At 36.3% G+C, this 22,191-nt stretch overlaps 1 protein-coding gene across 1 annotated transcript; it reads left to right on the top strand.

Annotated features, from left to right (window-relative positions):
* Positions 1–371: 371 nt before the first annotated feature.
* On the top strand, positions 372–21,297 carry LOC139687298 (uncharacterized). Its single transcript, XM_071584439.1, has 6 exons — positions 372–454; positions 13,637–13,797; positions 15,049–15,229; positions 15,512–15,703; positions 18,932–19,043; positions 21,103–21,297. The coding sequence occupies exons 1-6, from the start codon at positions 372–374 to the stop codon at positions 21,295–21,297; spliced, it is 924 nt and encodes a 307-aa protein (XP_071440540.1).
* Positions 21,298–22,191: the final 894 nt, after the last annotated feature.

The raw sequence follows: 22,191 nt of genomic DNA, 5'->3' as shown, positions 1-22,191 counted from the left end.
ACCAGATCCTTCATTAGCAGACTAACAGTTTACCTATCTAGGGAGTGTTTTAGGAGAAATTGAACAAAGTAATATTAGCATTTAATGAAGAATTACTTTAGGTAACGAAGGTTTTACAAGGAGGTGAGAGTTTATGACAAGCATCCTTGGCAAAGTAGTAAAGAAAAGTCTATTCAAATGAAGAATATGGAGTGAAGTTTTGTGTATAGGTAGCTCAGAAAATTAGTAATTGGGGCAAGGAGATAAGTTTAGACTAGAGGCTTTTGCGATGTAAGCCTGGAGAATAATGGAAAAAATGAAAAGGATGGAAAGGAGAAAATTTGATGATGTTCTAGGCATGGTATGAGAAAAGAGATGACCCCTTGAAGAAAATGAAGAAAACAGGGCAAGTGAATATGAAAGATGCTGAGAGGCATGGTAGTGCTGAAGATGGTAATAGAGGGAAGAATGCAGGGTAAGAAATAGGCAATTGTGACAGAATTAATGGATTCAGAAAGTTTGCTGAAATGGAGAACATTTCATGTAGTATAAAAAGTTTGTGACTATTCTGTGTCGAGCTTGTCAGGGCTTAGAACTACCTTTGTGAGTAGTATCTTATTCCAACAACAGCCTACCTCAATCCAGAAAATTGCTATCAATCAAGTGAGATTGACGACTTTATACACTGATCTCACCATTGTACCTGTACCTCAAAACCCACAAAATAAAAGTGTTATCACCATTGGTTGAAAAGTTGATAAATTGGCTGATAAGTTGGTTGGTCATCAACATTGGTTGATGAGTTGATCAGATTACAACATAAGTTGGGATTGCAGGGCGATGATTAAAGAAGTTCCCACACTAACGCATTCCTTTCTGCAATTCTTTCCTGGAATAATTATATCACTATGAGGAATGGCAGTATTGGAATGGGGCAATTCTCCTGTATACCTGTCAACAGGCCTGGGCAGTTTCTTTTATAGCAGCTATAAGTATCATTGGCACTTGTTAATCAAGCTGGGCTGTGCCCAATAAATCTAATGAAACTTCAAATGTAATTTTCACATATTAGTAATTTTCACTTATCTCCATTTAGGATTTGACATATTCACTGAATTTCCCTTATACATTAGAAGACCAAAGTAACCATGTTGCTAAGAAACAGGCATTTTAAATTCAGTTTAACCATCAAAATTAGGTTTTTCTATTTCAACGAAAAACAATAAATCATAACAAGAAATTTCAAATATCGTTTTTCTGATTTAAAAAAATCAACGTCAGCGGTCGAGGGTCGTATTAATAGCAGTGGCAATTCAGAGCAGTGGCAATGTTCATGCCCCCCCCCCCCCCCAGGGTTGTGTGCTACTGCAAAGCAAAGAAAATTGTCTACATTTGAATTCAATTCGATCTCTGAGGGATGTAAGGAAACACGGGCCCGATTTCATTTCATTCTGACTTGCTTTTCCTTGAAAATGTTTCAGTCCCTTTTGTTCCCTCAAATACGGTTTCCTGCGCCTCCTATTTTACGGCCCGGCGACTTTCCGCGACCCGTTCGAATGCGTCCACCAAGCTACACTCCCATGTCTCTACTACATCCCCAGCATCTAGGGGATCTCTCGCTGCAGCAACCTATTTCCCTCCGCCGCTACCCTCCCCCATTCCAAAACTTTCACCCCCCTTCCCCTGGCGGCCTATTTATACCCGACGCATCCCCCGCGAATGCGATCGAGTATGCCCACATATTCGATCCAAGGACTGCCAAGGAGCAATATGTGCGGCCCCTCATCAGCCAAAGGGATTACCCCGGTCGCATCCAATCACGCCGGCGGATTGGAGGATTAGACGTCCCGGCGGATGGATGGATAAGAAGAAGAGACGGTCGCTAGGGGAGGGGGAGGATGCGCCGGATGGGGTGGGTGTCGTGGGGATGGAGAGTGAGTGTCCTCGCTCAGCGCCTTCCACAAACGCGCGCATCGTTCGGAGATTCCATCGGGTGATGAGGCATCACACCCAGTTGGCCTCTCGCATCACTCCCGCTTTGCCCCTTACGATTGGTGCGCGCGATTGTGGCGACATCAGCGCGCAGTAGAATTGAAGCGCACCCATTGCTCCGGAGAGAATGTCTCTTTAGTATAAAATCTCTGCGCCTGTCCCCTTCGTCCGACATTTGAAAACCGCTCTATCTCTCTCTCTCTCTCCCGTCAAATTGCTCCATGCTTTCATCTCCTCTGCGGGCCCCATCTTAAATGAGTTCTCGCTTTATGCTCGCATTGAAGCCCCATTGACTGCACATCCGTGAGGATTAATGAATTATTCAGAAAAGTTAGGCAGACCGAGGGGAATTCTTCACAGAGACATCGTTATATTTTTTCATCCCTCCAGTTCTGAAACTTTTCCGATAAGTTTTTTTTAATTATAAAAGCTTTTGATTGGAATAAATTTCTTCGATCCTTGATCTTAGAGTAGGCAATGCTACAAATAAAACTTTTGAGAAAAAGTGTTGAGGTTTCCAGTTGCGTAATTTCAAAAGCCATTCAACTTGAAAAAGTATGTCGCGCCATCCTTTCACTTGGACGAATATGGTAGATGATTGAATGGAGGGATGATTTCAAAACATTTCACCCACTTCTTTGGTGTTCCTTGGAGATAAATCATTACTCATCATCAGTCTCACATAGTCCTCCCCTTCATTCTTCCTCCCTTGCACTGCACTCTTCTGCAATGGCTCGCGCTCCCTGTCCTAGTTTATCAAGTTGTCTTCTCACCTCTTCCAAGACCTTCCCGCTGAAGTTCCAAAATCTTCATATCCCATATCTTAAACAAACCATTATTGTTATATCATCCAATTACCGGATTTTTAATTGTATTTAAATCAATCACTTTTTGCTACGGTGGGCTGTTAGCACTCCGCCAAACCCTTCTACATTACCAGACCTGGACCGGAGTCACACAATTCACTCCGGACTTTTCCAGGCGAGGTCAATTGCTTCAGCTATTACATATATAGTGTTTTCGCCGATGTCCGTTCACAAATATAATATCTAAGAGCTTGAATTGTATCCTTATGCTTTACATGCGTATACTCTTATGTCTACTCTGCTTTGACGGAACCTATACCACATGGTCTGCTGGTGAATAAATGATGATATGATGTGATACGTGAAGACATGGAAAATGATCTCCCACCTATGATAGATGACTTTGCAGAAATAAACTGCATATCGACAGATTACTTCCATGTCTTCGCTCTTTTACACTAGTTAATGATAAAGGCATAGTTTTAGTATAAATATTTACGATATAATAGACTTACCTTACCAAATACGGAAAGATCATTTTACAGCAACCTTTGGAAAATACTTCGAATTTTATCAAATATTTGTGGAATCTTGTGTTAAGTATTCTTGCAATAAAGTCTCATTTTATTTCTGAAATCAAATCTATTTCATATTCAAATTTTTGGAATCCACACTCTACAGTCAAAATGAATGTTAGCTAATTATGGTAGGTAATTTATTCCGTGAAATCAATGCAAGAAAAAATTGTTCACGAGAAGGCAATGAGTGGCCATTTCATAGCATATGGTCAATTGACCATGAAAAAACAGATTTGGCTCAGCCAGGACTCGATCACTCAATTTGGAGACAGTTGAAAAGTTCAGTGTTTGAATCTCGGCCAGATGCTTTTTTCCCTGGAGCAATATATTGCTTTAGGAGTCAAAGTTTTCGAAATTGTACATGCGACGTCGTCTAATATCCAGATCAAGATTTATGGTATCACTTGTCTTTTTACGCACAAATTTTAATCTTATCTTCCTCCAGCACTCAATTGGTGCGACTGATTGAGAATTGATACCTGCGTATCAAAGCAGACGACTTTCGAGTGTGGGAACATGATTTTCCTTGGGTGCAGAGTACATCTCGAGAGGTTGTATTGATTTGCTAAATCATGGCCTCGCCAATAATGTCCTTTATACACGTGCAATCTAAAACAATCAAAGAAACTTTTAAGCATTCAAATGAAGTATCTCAGAAATTTAACAATATGTTCAGATATACAATATGCTTAAGTGAAGGAAGGAACCTTCCTTCTATCCCATGAGATAGGTGGCAGCGCCACCGAAAATTCGGAATACGAGTGATTTTTTGGTGTTTCTATGTTTTTGTTCGCTGGTGTTATCTTGACATAGATTATGTATATATATATATATATATATATATATATATATATATATATATATATATATATATATATATATATATATATATAATTTCTTCGAAATTGAAAGCTCTTCAACGGCAAAACTATATCTGTGAGTGTCCTTTTTTTGTGTGTCTATGTTTTAAAAATATACAGATGTGTTTATATATATAAAATATATATATATATATACATATATATACATATATATACATATATATTTTTATATATACACATATTTATATATATGTATGTATATATAATATATAAAACATAGCACTTTGGTTATCTTGATACTGAAATTGTCAATATTTATCCTTTTATCCTCTAAAATTCGCCAAAAGCTTTCCCTATTATTTTTCCGTCTTGTCTGGAAAATTCTCAGCCTTTTAGAAGCGTGCACACGGGAGGTCATCGTGGCGATCAAATTTTACCCCCTCCCCCCTTTGGCAAGAGGTTTTTGTCATCAGGTCAGAGGCAAGCAAGAGTAATTCTTTTGGTGCTATATGTTGGGACTGAAGCACATCGCTTCTACTTATATGATTACGTGAACGGATTGAGTCCCAAAAACAGTAACTAAAAAATATTTAAAAAAATTAACACCTCTAAAATTAATTTGTCCCATTTTTTCAAGAGTAACTGCGCGAATAGTTCATATATCTCTCATGATTAAAATGATTTGCAGCAATGGAGATGTACCGAATTAGCAGAATGGCAATACTAAGGGACAAACGCAATGTGAACAGCGTTAGGTGGTGTAATTTAATAATATTTCTTAGCACCTGAAATGGACAAACCGTCAACGGACGAAGATAAACGAACTCCCTTTTGGAAATACTGGATGCCCGCAGTGATCCGTATTTTCCGTTCCTGTAAATATTTTAAGGAGAAATTATCATTTAATTTAAAAAGCTTGGAGAAATATCCTTGGCTATCATATGAAGCATACGAAACTTACTGCAAATGTTGTGTGGTTTTTGCAAATACCGAATGCGTGGGGAGCCGACAGCTGGCCCATTTGGTCAAAACACAAGGTGAAAATTGTTAGAATGCTAGGGAGTTAACATTATCTTTAATTTAATGTTCTTTTCACATTTTGTCTAACTAAATAAATACTGGGTAACTATACCTCAATGCATGAAAATATAGTGATTATCAAATTATGTCAGACCGCGTTGGAGGTGAAATTATAGTATCTCGGGTTCGCCAAGGTCAAGAATGGGATTAACTCTATCTATCGCTTGAGAATAATTAGAATCATTTTCCACTCTCCTTTCCCGAGTGTTATGAGTTTCAGAATATGCTGAAATGGTATTTATTGAACACAAACTTTTTTTTCTTAATTTCACCTACCTCTGTTTTTTTCGTACTCATCGCAGAGCTCAGTCCACATTTTCCCTTTCACTGAAAGTATAAAGGAAAGTATGAACAGAGTTATGCGATGAAAAGGAGAAGGCTTATTTGAAGCTTAATTAGAAGAGTCTGAGAAGAATCTGATCGATTTGCTAAAAGATTGATGAAGTATTTTCACATATTTAGTTTCTGTAATAATGCAAATATTCAGTAATTTGTGAGCTATACTTTCAATTAGTAGCCTATAAATTCAGCACTTCCGAATCTTATAAGAGGAAAGAGCAAGTTAAAAGGCATAATCCTCCTGTATGGAATCAGGAAACATATTAAGCAATTCGAAGAAGAGCAATTTTTGCATGACCCGTTTATTTCTTTATTAAAGAATTAAGGGAAATTTTTGGCCAACAGAAGGCATTTTTTAGATCCATGTGTGTTTTTTCCCTAAACATGTTCATTTTATTTACTAGGAAATGATCATTCGTCAATTTCTTGAAACTTTAACACAGAAAAATATCGAGAGAGGAGTGGTTAATCAACTTAACAAAATAGCATGAAGAAGAACTCAGCTATCGAGCACCTTAAAGGTGAAAAAATATCAGCTCGATGATTTTAAAAAGTGTGACGGTGAATTTATTCCACTTCTCATTACAATTTAGTAATTATTTAATTAGGCAATTGCACTATACCCCTCTAGCAATGATCCATGGCGATTTGTAATGAATATAAAAATTTCAAAAAGTGAAATACAAATTAAGGAAGACCACTTCGCAAATTTTCTTCGTTGAAATTATACATAAAAATTCCTCAAACGTAAATGTCCAGCCTAATCTACAGTGAAAACCGATTTCCATTTTTTTGGTGCATTTTATTTGTTATTATTGTATTTTTTAGCCTAAGACTCCACGCATGTGAGCTAATATGAGTTAGAATGTACGTCTAATTATCCAGTGCCATGTTCAAATTGATGACACAATGCTCTAAAAGTTGGTCCTACTAATTATTTTTCCTTCGTGTGTCACAGTTTATCTGCCCGTGGAAATAAGAAAATATCAAGCCATAGAAAGTCCATCAATCCCACAGTGAAAAATTCGCATCCACGCCATTGCACCTACGAATATGAAATTACGACCCTAAGATACTGCACACGCTTGAAAACCTTATCAGTGAAATCATCCTTAGTATTGCTGACGACCATCCCGGTGCTATTTACAGTTCGGTCTAGAGTTTAAGGCCATTCAAAGCAGCCAGAGCCTGAACCAAAGACTTGATTTTGCTTTATCATCCAACACACTTAAATCAGATAGTTTTATCAATGATTGCCCAATGTTAGCCATTTTATTATAAGGGCTTAGTAATCGATGCGATGAGACGCATTAAGAAAAAAATTAAAACGTTGATGGAAAATTTATGATAAGCTCTATTTTCCATCAGAATATGTGGTAGCTTCTTTATGGGTTTTCCGACATTGTTCTCATTTTGAGTCAATCCCGCCTATCATTTACTGGATCAAATCAGTTCCGTTTATTATTGAATGAACTAAGGCCATGAGTTGTTTTTTGGGATCACACCTGAATGAACGGAAACTCAGGTGTTTCTCGCTTACAATAAAAGGTATATGCCAAAAAGATGTCGAAATGTGCCATGATAAGAAGAAATTCGATAGATTGTTGGGAAACGTCCAAGTCCACGAGAATTAAGCATGACTCTAAGCACAAAACCTTTCCCCAGCCTCCAGGAATTTCAATGAGCATAACATTCAAATTCATGTTTTTCTCCATATAATATGATATTATCTCGTAAATATTTCTTTATTTTTCATTTTTATTACTGCTTACATTATCCTCGACCGTCACCGTAGACTTGGTTAAAAAATGAATGATTCAGATGACCATAACGCCCAAAATTCAATGTCCAATGTATGGACAATATCTCTCGTTTGCCTTAGGATTGGTATTGAGTTTACATTAAATTTGCGTTTTAGACATGAATTTTGGCTAATAATTTTGAAATATTTTCAAATGTTAATCTGATTAATTAAATTGCTAGAAAAATACGTAGCCACGAGGAAAATCCGGCACTGACCACCTCTTGGTAAGTACGAAATAGACTTAGTCTTGGAATAGACTTGTGGATCATTATTCATTCTTGAATCCAAAAATAGATTTAGAGACTCGATTTAGTTACACGTATCTTCTTCCAGATATTTTTATGAATATGACATTCGATATGACGAACCGTTATAAGAGGTCCATATTTATAAAACTAATAAAAAAATACTAAAAATAATTTATAATCGGCGTTCAAAATGCCATTACGAAGGAGGATGATTTTTTAATTATCCTCCTTCATAATGGCATTCTGAAATTGAGATTTAAATGGGATACAAAGAAGTTTCATTCATTAATTGCCCGAAAAATGCCTTGCAATATCCTTTTTAACATTCAAGCATTTTATATTTTCCTCCCGTTCCCGAGCCATGACTAGTGCATCCAGTTGAGACTGAGACCATAATTTATTCGTCGTAAAATGCAATTTAGCAAAAAGATTAGGAGTGGTTCTTGTTAAACGCATTCGAAGCTCTAGAAACTTGAATTTATGCCCGTCCTCCTTCCCATCCCACCGCCTACCTGAGTAGGGCAACCGTAATAGATGAACTTCAGAGATAGTGATGGAGGTGACGTTTCACGTCCTTTTAAAAGGAGCGCTTGGATCCTCCCAACAGTCATATCCACGCGGTCTTCTTTGTATGTAAGTATCTACTTGATTTCATTTTCTCCGTCCTATTAAGAGTTTCAGCTTACATATATTATTTATCAAATCACCTGGAAAAAAATATCTACAGCAAATAACGGAATATTTTTAGTATTTTAAATGTTACAGTGTTTGAATGAATCACTTTTGAAAGTGTCGCCATACTATTCGAATGCAAAATTTCGCCATCTTCCAGGTAGGTTTGAGATTCAATTTGGGATGCGCAACCGCTGTTTACATTTAACTGCTTTCATCGCTTAAGTCCACGGGGTTCGTCTGGGGGCTGATATTTGCTGTGCACAGTTTGCGTCAGTATTTCTCCGCTGCGTTAATTCTTTGGTCAATTAAATTGCAAATGGGGTTATCTTTATTTCTGCCCTTATTTTTTGTGTCGTTTTTGCGAACATGAGTAATTTGAGAAGGATAACATCCTCGAAGAACGATAGAAAGAGCACTACGGTAATCAGTTAATTTGTATTCTCGATATCAATGCCATTGGCTTAACATCAGCGGGAGATGTCTCGTTCTAAGCAAGATTGCTGTTCGATTCCTTCAGCGGACCACTGTAAAAATGTTAATACCCTGTGGCAAGCTACTGACATGAGTTCAGGAACAGTGAAAAATAGAAATCGCCCACTGCTTGTTTTACAAGATTTTAAAAAAATTACGTATTTAAAAAATTTCATTTGTAAATCCACTTTAAAAGTATATCCACATTTGTATATCCACTGTTTAAAGAGTGAGTTTAAAAATAGCAGGAATACCAAGGAATAACATATGTAATTAGGCTGCCGTTATGTGGGACGAAAATTTTCAGGAATCTGGAGAACTGAAATCATTATTAATAAATTAAGAATGATGGTCATTGAAGGAAATGTTTCTATGAGTTAAGAAAAAAGCAATGGCTGTTTCAAACTGTTTTTAAAATTATTCGAAGTTATTATGTGTGTGTGTATATATGTTATATATATATATATATATATATATATATATATATATATATATATATATATATACACATATATATATGAGTGTATATATATACATACATATATATGTGTGTGTGTATATATATATATATATATATATATATATGCATATATACATACATATATATACACATATATATATACATATATATGCATATAAATATATATATATATATATATATATATATATATACATATATATATACATTCAAACACGAAATCCCGCCAAACGGCGAATAAATACTCATATATACAGAAACATATATAAGGAAAAGGGATAGGAACACGTATAAAGGACGAACACAATAGAGGTGGGGAAGGCGGAATCGAACGGATCACAAGAGTAAAAATATTTCCTCAACCGGGACTCGATCACCGGATCTTTCCACTTGCCGGGCGGATGCTCTTGTGTATTGTCTATTTCTCCTTTGGTGGGTGAAACAGCCCCCTGACGCCATCTCTTGGCTAAAGAATCGGGGCGCTTGGCGACATATAAGACCCACGGATCTCAGGGTAAATTACATATCCTCGATAGCTCAAGTGGTTAAGAGCATCCGCCCGGCAAGTGGAAAGATCCGGTGTTCGAGTCCCGGTTGAGGAAATATTTTTACTCTTGTGATCCGTTCGATTCCGCCTTCCCCACCTCTATTGTGTTCGTCCTTTATACGTGTTCCTATCCCTTTTCCTTATATATGTTTCTATATATATATATATATATATATATATACACATATATACTTCTATCTCTTCCGATGAAGACTATGCATAAGAGCGTGGTTTTTTTGTATATTGTTTGTTGCCGTCCAAGTTTGATACGCACACAATCAAACATGAAAACCCGCCACATGGCGAGCATATATTCCTTAACATGGATACAGATATAGCTGCGTTCGTCTTTTGCCGACCTTCAGGTTGGGTTGATTACGGTGTTCATGGTATACATAAACCATGCGCACCGTAATCCGGTGTGTATTTGATGTTAGGTTTCGTAGGTGATGTTAGCGTTCACCCAGTAGTGAGCCCTATACGGCGTGTGAAATTCACACATCAGGGTAGGGGGGCCAGTTCCTTTCCCTGCGGTTATGGTTTCCCAGGAAGGTCTGGTACCCGAATCATCACATAGCTTGGGTGGAGCTACAGGTGCCCAGCGAGGCTGGCCCGGGAATCAAACCCGGGCCCTCCGGTCAGATGTCCAATGCTCTACCCCTGCTATAATATAACATTTGGACGGCACAATAGAAAACAAAAATATAAATAGTGGAAAGGTAAAAGGACACATTTAAGAAATTTTAAGTTTTCGGCCTTCTCTTCGTACGAATGGTGGTGGAGGGATTGCTAGGGCTGGTGCGTGCGAAGGGCAGGGCGTGCTGGGAAGGGGAAAAGAAAGCTGTATGGGATCAGAGGTGACGGTTCAGCTCTGAAAATTCTGATGGTCGGAATGCTAAAATGTACGCGGCCCAATGCCGATTTCCAATCCATAAAAAATTCGCGAGCTCTATATTGGTGGCTGTATTATAGAGGTGAAAACCTTCTACAACGACATCTCGACGATTCCCCAACCTCTTAACAGTCCACACCACCCTAAGTTCCGTCAACGAAGCTTGCACGCGTACCCTTAAGGACCTTCCGGGATCCACCTACCAGGGAGCCTTCGAGTCGTGAAAAGCCGCTGGCAAAAGTTTGTCGAAGCTCAAGGGATGTACTTAGAAGAATTTAAGGCATTTCAGCAATACCTAACATAAATCAATTTTCCGAAAATTTTCCCGATACCTTTTATGCAAACCATGTTTATGTATCAGAAAAAGATTTTTTTCTACACACGAAGGCCAGTCCTCATTGCTACCTTCGTCATGAGCTATTCTGAATAGGAGAATAAATTTTAGGAGAATGAATCCAGCATAACCTTCATGGAGATCACAGCTTCCTCAATCTCGATGAAATCTCCTCGGTTAAAGAGATATCGTGGCTCAAGAAGATCGGGAAAAAACAACGGTAGATTTTTATCAGTATGTGGAATATATTCACGAGTTACCGCCCTCGGAGATAAAAACTAAGATAACCTCCTTGAGAACGCGAATCCGGTTTATCAGGTAGAGTTTTTTTCACGAAGTGACCGATTGGCGGACGCTATGTTAGCGACAGAAAAAATGTAATCGTAACATTTGTTTCTCTAGCCTTTAAATTAAAAGGTGTGATTGGCGGAATAATTCTTTTAACAAGCAGCCATTTAAATTATGTCATTTGTAATGCAACAATTTCAGAGCGTAAAAATCATTCGCCTTGCCTGGGACTCGAACCCAGATCCCTCCATATCCGGTAGAGTGCTTTAGCCACTTAAGCTACCGAGGCGTCCTCTTAAACTCTGAAATTTTGGGGCTTTTAAAGGAACTAGATGTTATGACGAAATACCGTACATACAATGTCACATGCATTCGTAGTCGTGCGCGAGGCGCCACTGTCCACGAGGTTAAAGCCAACTTTAAACACTTATGGTGTTTTCCCTTTGACAAATTCCAAAGAAACTGCGGGAGATGCCGCAACAGTAACTTTTAACGGAGTCATCCGCTAATGTGCATTTCAATGCTTTTCAATGCTTTCATTTCAATGCAATTACGCTCTGAAATTGTTGCATTGAAATGCACATTAGCGGATGACTCCGTTAAAAGTTACTGTTGCGGCATCTCCCGCTGTTTCTTTCGAATTTGTCAAAGGGAAAACACCATAAGTGTTTAAAGTTGGCTTTAACCTCGTGGACAGTGGCGCCTCGCGCACGACTACGAATGCATGTGACATTGTATGTACGGTATTTCGTCATAACATCTAGTTCCTTTAAAAGCCCCAAAATTTCAGAGTTTAAGAGGACGCCTCGGTAGCTTAAGTGGCTAAAGCACTTGACCGGATATTGAGGGATCTGGGTTCGAGTCCCAGTCAAGGCGAATGATTTTTACGCTCTGAAATTGTTCCATTGAAATGCACATTAGGGGATGACTCCGTTAAAAGTTACTGTTGCGGCATCTCCCGCAGTTTCTTTGGAATATGTCATTTGTCTTAACGATCTTAAAAATCAAGATCAAAATGTCGTTGTTTTTGTTCGCATCAATTTATATGGACTTGACCTGGACTTAATATGGAATAGAGCACTGTGAAGCTCAAGGACAAATATAACTCACTGAGATGCACATGAAGGTGGAATGACATAAAAATATGAACCTTTTATTTTAAATTATTTATTTGGCATGGTGAATTTTCTTACAACATATGAACTGTTGCGATGAATATTCTCATGCATATTAATGGAAACAAATTGTATACTTCGGCCAAATTTTACTGAGGAGAATTACTTTAAAAAAGAAACCTGGTACACTTCAAAAGAACAAGCCTTCTTTTATAAAATAGTGTATGGAAAACAGCTCAGTGTTGAAAATGCATACTTCACATCAATATTTTTGTTATATAATTTTGAAATTGCTGTAAAATTTGTATAAATTATGTAGAACGATACTGTGGTAATAGCCATCAAGGAAAAGCAATTAGAGATATGTATAATATGGCAATCAATGTATGAAGAATATTCACATTGGCAGGGCTATACCAAAGAAGATTACTCTATCATGACATTACTACTACCAGTTTAAGTAATGATTGATGATATTTAAAAGATTTAAAACTATAAGGAGAAAAGACAAAATTTACCTCCATTGGTAAATTTCAAATGAATTTGCAATGCACCCATATTTTTCCAAGTATACGAGGCCATTTACTAGGTCTCACACACTTAAAGTCTCGTATTTTCACCAACACTCTTGCTCAACCATTTTACTTTGGAAACGTCTCAATTGAAATAGGTATACTAGACTTTTGGAAGGTATATTATCTGTATTATTGTTTCATGACATGGCATGCTATGTACTTGAAGTTGGAATTCCATTGATACTTATAAGTGTTGGTGCTGTAACACATTTTTCATATTAAACTACTGTCAAAAATAAGCCAAAATTGGTTTTAATGACATTTGAAAAAAACATTTTCCAAGATTTTTTATTCTATAGGTAAACTATCATTTGTATTTCCTATTTTGCTCAATACACAAAAATATCTCATTTTTATGATATACTCGAATTTCATTGCAAATATATGGACTATTCTAAAGATACAGGTAACTTATCGTTGATAAGTCATGTAGTCTACACATAGAGACTAGTCTATGATATAAACTAGTCTCTATTTGTAGACTCAATGATAGTCACTCTATACTAAATGAGATCTAGCGTAGTTGAAGGATTTTATTTTGCCATTTTGTATTTTCCAACAGTGAACGCATTCCTCGTGGCTCTTCTAATTGACTTTCATATTCTTCTGCTCAGGCCCTGGATATCAGAAGCCTCCACCATGAAGGCTACCTTTGCCCTTATTGCAATGGCACTGGCCATCTTCGTGTGCAGTGGTGCTGGTCACCCAAAACCTCAACGGTCTATGAGTCCCTTCATTAAGAACATCCTGAAAACGGTGCCAGAGGAAGAAATAAGTAAGTCAACACCGTCCAAAGACAGAAGATATTGGTTGAAAGTTAAATTTCAAATGTCATGGAGTGGAATTATTCACTTTATTACCTCATGCTCAGGATGCTTACAGAAACCTATTCGGGTGGTTATATTCAGAAGATTAGTAATGAATGAGAATTTGATGAAAAAAAGATATAAGTTGATGTTATTATTCTTGAGCTACAAAAGCTAGTTAAGTTATAAACAGATTTGCCATCAGGATTGTGCTGATCAAAGTTTCTCTGTGTCAAATGGGGCACTCAAACTTATTTTATCTTACACTATCTGTCAAAAATTATTGATCGAAATAAGTTTGTTTATCTACAGGTATTTTGGTTGGAAGGTTTAATATTTTTATTTTAAACTTTCATGAACAAAACAAATTCATTGTATTATTTAAAGGTCAGGTTAAGGTGGATCTTGGAAGGCCATTAGCTCTGTTCACCAAATTACCTAATGTGTAGTACTCTCTTGACACCTTTGAATTGAACATCTCACCCAAATCACCTTCAAGAATCATCTGTGAGGTTTAGACTAGAATGAAAGGCAATGATTTTAATTAAAAATATTTGTGTTTTCATGTTCTTCAATGACGAGTCCAATGATCCTGAGAAAAAATTTGTGGGAATATACCCCTTACTCCTTCATTCTGTTGAATGTCCAGTCCTGAGTGAGTCTTAAGCATTCATTGTCCAATAAATCAGCCTAGATCAATCGCCAACTTCATGTCATCACTGGGCATTCTCTGCACTAGGACTAACACAATCACTATGTGGCACAAAAACTGTCATATGCAATTCCAAATCTCTTTACTTCAAGCCTTATTATTTTGACAATACATTTCAAATATGTTATGGAAGGTGATAGACACAGAGGTTATCATTAAATTTTGAATTTATTTCCTGGATGATTTGATATTTCACGGAAAGGTTTGATTGGCAGAATGATTATTCTGTTTATACCTGCAGCCTGAGCTATAAGGTGAAATTTTTAATTAAAGTTCAAGATGTCTAAAGGGATAAAATTGTGGATGAAGATAAACGTAAAAAATGTCCTGGTGGAAAATATTTATAAATGTGGGCTTCATTTCAACTTTCCTCAACTGTTGAATTAAAAGCAGATTCCTGTGCTTGAAGATTAGGCTATAGTGGAACTGGACCATCTCTACATCCCAGGCCTTCCCTGGTATCTCCTGCTTTCACCCATCTTGCACTTATTTGCTATTTCAATTTCAGTCGCAGAAGTCAGAAGAATCTTTGATCCAGAGCTGTCCTCTTCCTTTGATGACAAATTGAAGCAATTTCTTGAGGGTCTGAAGTCTAAATTTGCAACTGGACTTCCTCAGTATGGCATTCCACCCCTGGATCCATTTTATGTTGACCATTTTCCATTCGACATTGAACAGGATTTTGCAAAGTAAGATCTGGTATCATCTCATTTAATCATATAGATGAATGTTGATGTCTAAACAACCATGGTCTGTTTACATAACCATTTCTTAAGTGTTATTTCTGGAAATTCACTGACATACATTATTTTTAATAATTAATGCTCAGATCACCTTCACCTCCTACATTTTTGACAACTCTTTATCATCCTTTCTATTGCCATTTTTTGCACAGAATAAATTTAAATATGCTGTTAAATGATTTTAAACGTGCATACTTATTATTGATGAAATTCATGTCCCACTTTCAGGTTGACTGGAAATCTTGATCATGCCAACATAACCCAACTGTCTGAGTATAATATTGACTATACCAAGTTAAATGTTTTTGGCCTGTCAGTTGCTGTAAATATTAGCCTACCAGAAATAAAGGCAAAGGGACATTATGACATTAATGGTGAAATTGTTGATCTTCTTCCTGTTTATGGACACGGAGACTTCAAGTAAGTGTCAAGTAAATATCTTTTAGCTAACAGAGAACCCATAAAATTCTTTTCCCATTTTATTCTACTTTATTTTCACTTTCCAATGAAAGAGCTATGAATGTAGATATCATAGTGTTACTCCAACTATGATTATCAATGTAATTGGCGTATTTCCTAGTCAATAAGATGGACCCTGATTTCTCTGGTTAGCCTTCACAAAAAATACTGGAATCAGACAAAAAAGGATCAAGATATTTTGATGTGAACACTTAATGTGAAGAAAATTGAGTTACTTCATTAAAAAATAAGCAGCTTGTTATATGTCAGCGTTTATCCATTGTAGAATGACAGAAATTTGACATCCCAGGGCCAACATGCCTTTCAACTGCCTTTTTTCCGTGTTCTGAAGCGTAATTCACAAATTCAAGTTTAAATGTAATACTGCTGGACAATATTTTCTTTTAAAATTCTATGAAGTTATTATTATCTGAACTTTTTTGTGATTCTTTGTTTCTGCTATTATTTTAATAATATAAAAATTTGTATCAAGAGCAGCCATTTTCTATGCCTTTGCGACACTACATGATGTTGAATGCCTGTAGACGTCAAGGGAGAGATATCATGCATTAGCAGAGGGGCAACATCCCCATTAGCCCAACACTTATTTTTAAAGTTTTGTAGCAGCATTATATGATAGATGAAGCTAACTGCACTACATTGTATATTTTCACGATTTATTTAGGAATTTTTTTAGGAAGTACTTTCAACAAAATATTAAATCTGTTTGTTACTTTTGTATCAAAACAGTGATATCATTAAAATTTGTGATCAAGGTAATAATTTTCTATGCCTGATGCTGGAAAAAATACTTAATAGTATTGTTTTGGTCAAATGGCTAGAGCTACTAGGCTGATGTTGTAGCCATGCACCCTCGGCCCATGAGATGGAGGCTAATTTTAGAGCACATTTTAGAGTAAAAAAAGTCAGGCTGAGCCAGGAAATATGGTAATTAAATGGGTTATATTGACAGAATAAATATGGGCCTGAGCCTCCATTTCTTGCCATAGCCCACATTTCAGCATTTAACTCTATATGAATCATAATCTTGTTGATTTTTATTTATTATTGAATGGTGACATACTACAATAGTTATTGTCCAAAGTAAAAAAACCCAGATCTACATCATCAGCATTTCTTTCAAGAATGTTTTTGGAAACAGGAAGAGTAGAGGCCATTTTTGTTGCATATTCTTTCATAAGCCCTTGAAGTTGATGAGATCTTTATTATTTTTTATCTCAGCTCTATTTATGTACATTATCATAAACACCATAATCAACCTGCAGTTCGGTTTGGTATGTGATGGTACAGTTCACCCAGTCCTAAGCCCGACCGCATGTGAAATTCACACATCAGGATAGGGGGGCTAGTTCCTTTCCCTGTGCCGGTTATGGTTTCCCCGGAAGATCTGGGGCTCGAAAAACACATCGGTTGGGTGGAGCAGCTGGTGCCCAGAGAGGCTTGCTTGGGAATCAAACCCCAGGCCCTCTGGTCAGTAGTCCAATGCTCTACCCCTGGACTACCGCGACCCTTATGGGCAGTATTGGCCATTTAATACATCTATTTTGAAAATCAAACTGAGCATATAGGTTAGATAATTCTGACTCTAATGAACACCAGTGTTCTTCTTATTACTGGAGCCTTGTTTTTGGAGTTTAAGGATAGTAGGGCTTCTTGCATATCTTCTGTGATAGCCAAAATGTGTATTTCTGCTCAAGAAAGATGTCATATTTTGACATCCTGAGACAACAACAATATGTATGACTTCTAGAGTCTTCTTATTATGTATAATAGGAAATCTCTAATTCACCAGTCATAGTTATACGATTTTATAAAAAAATCATGCATACCTGTATATAGATTTCAGTTGAACTCTCAGAAAATCAGTTGAATTCATTTACCTAATCATTCCCAGCCATTAAACTGTGAAATCATTAGTCCTTTAGATTAAACCTATAAATATCTATATTCCATACTCCATTCATTGCACATTTATCCAATAAGACTAGGCTTTTAATAAACTAGAAGGTGAGACGTAAAGCATGTTTAAGTAATGATTTCATTTAGTTTTTGTGGACACTTCATTTAAATAATCATTTTAATGGCTTTGTTATTTTGTTTATATTTTTCTCCGTCTATTTTTTTGACAACATGGTAGCTTGTAGATAAAGCACTCGATCATTGTATTCAAACTGTGACTATGCCTAAGGACTACACAAGTAGGGTTAACTTATATAAACGAATGCAGAAAATTTTTAATGCATGTCCAAATATCATAGGTAGTGACTGACTTTACTTGTTATTAGTCTTAATCCAGACTGACATGGTTTTTTTCTATCCATAAAATTGTTTGAAAATCCTAACATTAAAGTATCCCTACATTTTGAAGGTTCCATGCTGCTTTTGGGAATTAGCATTACATTGGTTGGCTTGTTAGACAACAGTTTGCCCCCAGTCCTGGAGGCATCTTCAGGTCCAACTGATCTTCATTGCAATTTGGCCTGGAGCACTCTGATTGGCGGTTTCATGGCAGAAGTTGCTCCTGGACTGGGGACAAAACAAGCCAGCCTATGCTTCAGTTATTCCTGGAAGCAGCATAGGAAGCTTTAAGATTGATCCCTAAATTTCATTTGGGTTTAACTGCAATATTTCATTGAAGTGTGCACCTTCATGTAATTTTTATTATTCTATTTCCTGTATATCTTGATGACTATGTTCTATGCCTGACCAACAGAACAATGTAATAATTAAATAAAATAGGGAGGTAGGTTTTTGATATTCCCTTGAATAGTGAAATATGAATTATTTGCATGGACAATGATGACAAATCCAAATATGTAAATGAAAAACAATGTTTTCCACAAGTTATTATGATAATATACATACATGCATGTATTTCTATTTTTTTAATGATAATGTCATGAAATTTGATTAATTACATCCCTTGGATGAAATAAAGGTTAACACTAAAATCATTTGAGATGGCGTATTACCTAATGAGATTTAGCATAAAAATTATATTGAAGAGAAATAAAGAATGATGCAGAATTTAATTTCTGTCAACAATGCTACACTTCAAGTAAACATACATAAAACTATATTTCTGGTGCTGCACAGATATTATTTTTTTTATTTTTATCTCTCTCTCTTGCATGTGACATAACTATCATGATTTTTTTTATTTTACAGCTTGACTGTTGATCAATTCAATGCATCTGTGGTGATTACAGCTGGAACTGATGACAATGGCTTCATTTATGTCAAAGAATTGGATCTTGGCTTCAGCCTACAGGGTTTGAATGTAAGTAGTTGATGGCTATAGTTTGGCTCTATATCAGTTTCAATGAGTCCTAGGTACCTCAAAATAAGTTACAAATTCTTATGCATCAGCCTATCATTTGAAAGTTTACTTGAATGGAAGGACATATCTGTAACGAAATATATAATTTTCAAGGACCACCATTCTGGCAATATATTAGGAGAATTCTTGTCAACTGATCATATGAAATTCCTTCAAACTGATAAAGAAATAAATGAGTTGGTATGCATCTTGTTTTGAGGGGTATATTAGGACAAAATTATGTACTGCAATTAGCTTATGGTTTAGAATTCCAATATTTCAGATATGCTCCTGATCATGCTGAATTATCGGTGCTGTATGATACAAAGTAGTGGCAATGAGCATATTTTAATACTTAAGGATACATTGGTGCCAAGTTTTTGTGCAAGCTAAGAAGGGCATGCCTAACCAAGATTAGAAATAGAGAGATGCAGCTCATATTAGATCAGGAAGGGGAGAAGGGTATCTATAGCAGCAGTATTGTTGTTTTTACAAAACAAAATTCAAGATTTTGGAAAAAATGATTCTATTAGTCATTAAAAACCCAGTAGCTTTATTGCTATATTATTATTTTTTACTACAAAATTTTTGATTTTTAGGCTAATATTAATTTTCTTGTGTTTGCTGAAAGTTTTTCTAACACTTTCTTTTTGACCATATCACAATTTCTTTAATAAATTGCTGATGCATACTCATCTGACACAATCCAATCAGCATTTCCTCCTCCATTGTGCTTCCAAGCCAGGTCTTCACTCTTGTAGCATACTGCAGGACCATTCTATTTTCGACATAGTCGATGGAATTGCACTCAAAATTAAGAATATCTTGGTAGGGAAAAAACACTGGTTTCATTTAAAAGCTTAATGATTTCAATATTCTCTAACTTGTCTTCAATTTAATTCTATTTTCATCTACAAGTTGTACCACAATTACAGCTCTGAGTTATATCTTCTAACTCATAAAACCTTATAAACGATTTTCCATTCTTCCATCAATCCATTATATTTATTTTGAACATCTATAAATAATGTAGTTTCATCAAGGCAAAATATGGTGTATTTTCTTGGGAAAATCAAATATTTAACAATAATGTAAGTGACTCAAGATATGGTATAAATGGCAGTGAATGCTTTTCAAGCAAGAAAACGATTTGTCAAATAATTCAGCAACACCCATGGCAAACTCTTAGATTTGTATTTTAAAAAACAAAGAGTGAGTAATGATGGCGAAAAAGTTTTAGCAACAAACTGCATTAAAAATTTGGTTTCATTTTACCGTAAAAATGTGATTTTATTGAAGTTAAAACAGATTAGAAGTACAAGTGCATGCTGGACCTGTACCCCTTGAAAAGCCTAGGGATTTTACTATCCAATAATCTAGTGGCTCATCACAAAATAGTTCATCTTGATAAATGTTCAGGCAAAGTTTGTGGAGCAATTTATGAACAGTCCTATGTAGCACATTATTGTGTTTCAGTACCATTAGCTTAAAGATACTATGCTCCTCTTCACTTTGCTGTGTATATGCTCTTTGACCTTCCTTGTGCAACCTTCAATGTTATTATCCCTTTCTTCCATTATTATGTTCAACCAGTCCATGACCTCAAGGCATACCTTGTCCAAGTCATTTCTTGCTCATGTCCAAAGCATAGACATGTTAACCCAATTAATGTTTGATGAAGTCTTTTCTGGCACTGATGCAGGTAATTGCCCTGAGTTGGTGTTTCTACCTCAGGAAGTCTTCTTTGTTTGTAACATGATACTCTTATTTTATCAATAATGATGATTTTCTCAAATAAGAAAATCTTCCTCTGCTTTTACTTGATTCTCCCTCATTTTCCTTTATCATCATGTTACTAAATGAATGCTTACATTTGTCAACAATATGTTAATTACGTAATGCTAATATTGTCTTGTACATTACCATGAGTAATAGGGAACATAATTTTAACCCTCAAATCATATTTATAGTAATAATTCAGGCACATGGCAATACAATATTTTTCCTTGTTTCCCATCAGACTCACTTCGATGGACTTCTAGATGGGGGTGATGAGAGCGATTTGGCCAACAAACTCATCAGTGACAACGCACCCAGGTTGATTAATGCTTACAGTCCACAGATCAGTGGAATGCTATCCGATAAGATCATAGAAGTCGCAAATAAGGCTCTGACCAACGTCACCTTGAGTGATCTCATCCATGCCATTGGCTGATGAAATGGATGGCAATATTTTGAAAAGATTTGACTGAAATTTAATGTAACTACTTTTGCCCTTATACTGTTGATCATCTGTAGAGATTTCCCTTACTGATGGAGGTTACTTTGTGTAAATAAATAAATATTTTGCATAAGACATTAACTTGGCATGTCCAGAAAAATGTTTTCAAGATGTACAAAACAATTTATTTCATTAAACTGAGGTATTAATTCTAGGTGAAAAATTTAAACCTCAACTTTAGAATATATAGTCATTTATTTAGCCCTATTACACTCCAGGGACACTATACATTACATTCGTGCCCATTCATGGCCAGGAGTAGAAATCAGGTAAGTGCTAGACAAAAGGAGTAGGACCATCAAGGGCTTGTGTTTGATTGAAAGGCAAAGTACTATGATGGTATCTAATCATAGCAGGGGGGGGTGGAGGCTCAAAGGTGTCTCACAAAACATTTGTCTACAGCTGATCACATCATTACTATTGTGGCGGAGCTGGAAATTATATCAGTGCAGCCGGTGCTAGGAATACTAATTATTTACACCTAGAGTGTTTGAATAATCAGGGGATTCATTTCGTGTACTATACATAATAGTCCAAAATCAACACGATTAGAAATATACTACATGGGGTGTCATGTACAAGAGGGATGAATGATGATGGCTCAGCAGGAGTTGTAACAAACATAACTGGACTGGCCTTCCGCATGGATCATGGAGCATTCCTCGTGGGTCGTACCTAGGGGGGCATGTGGTGGTACACCCCTGAATCCCACCAACAAATGACGAGTGAAATCCACCACATCATTAAGAGCAGGAGGCATGACCGCCACAACAATAAGTAAGTTTGCTAGCCAAAGATGAGTGATTTTTTAAAAGCATGAATCCTGGA

Source organism: Hetaerina americana, unplaced genomic scaffold (assembly GCF_022747635.1).
Source record: "Hetaerina americana unplaced genomic scaffold, ioHetAmer1.1.p SCAF_19, whole genome shotgun sequence".
In the NCBI taxonomy this organism is placed as follows: Eukaryota; Metazoa; Arthropoda; class Insecta; order Odonata; family Calopterygidae; genus Hetaerina; species Hetaerina americana.
Note: the sequence above shows the minus strand (reverse complement) of the source record. Positions and strands in the feature narration are given on the sequence as shown.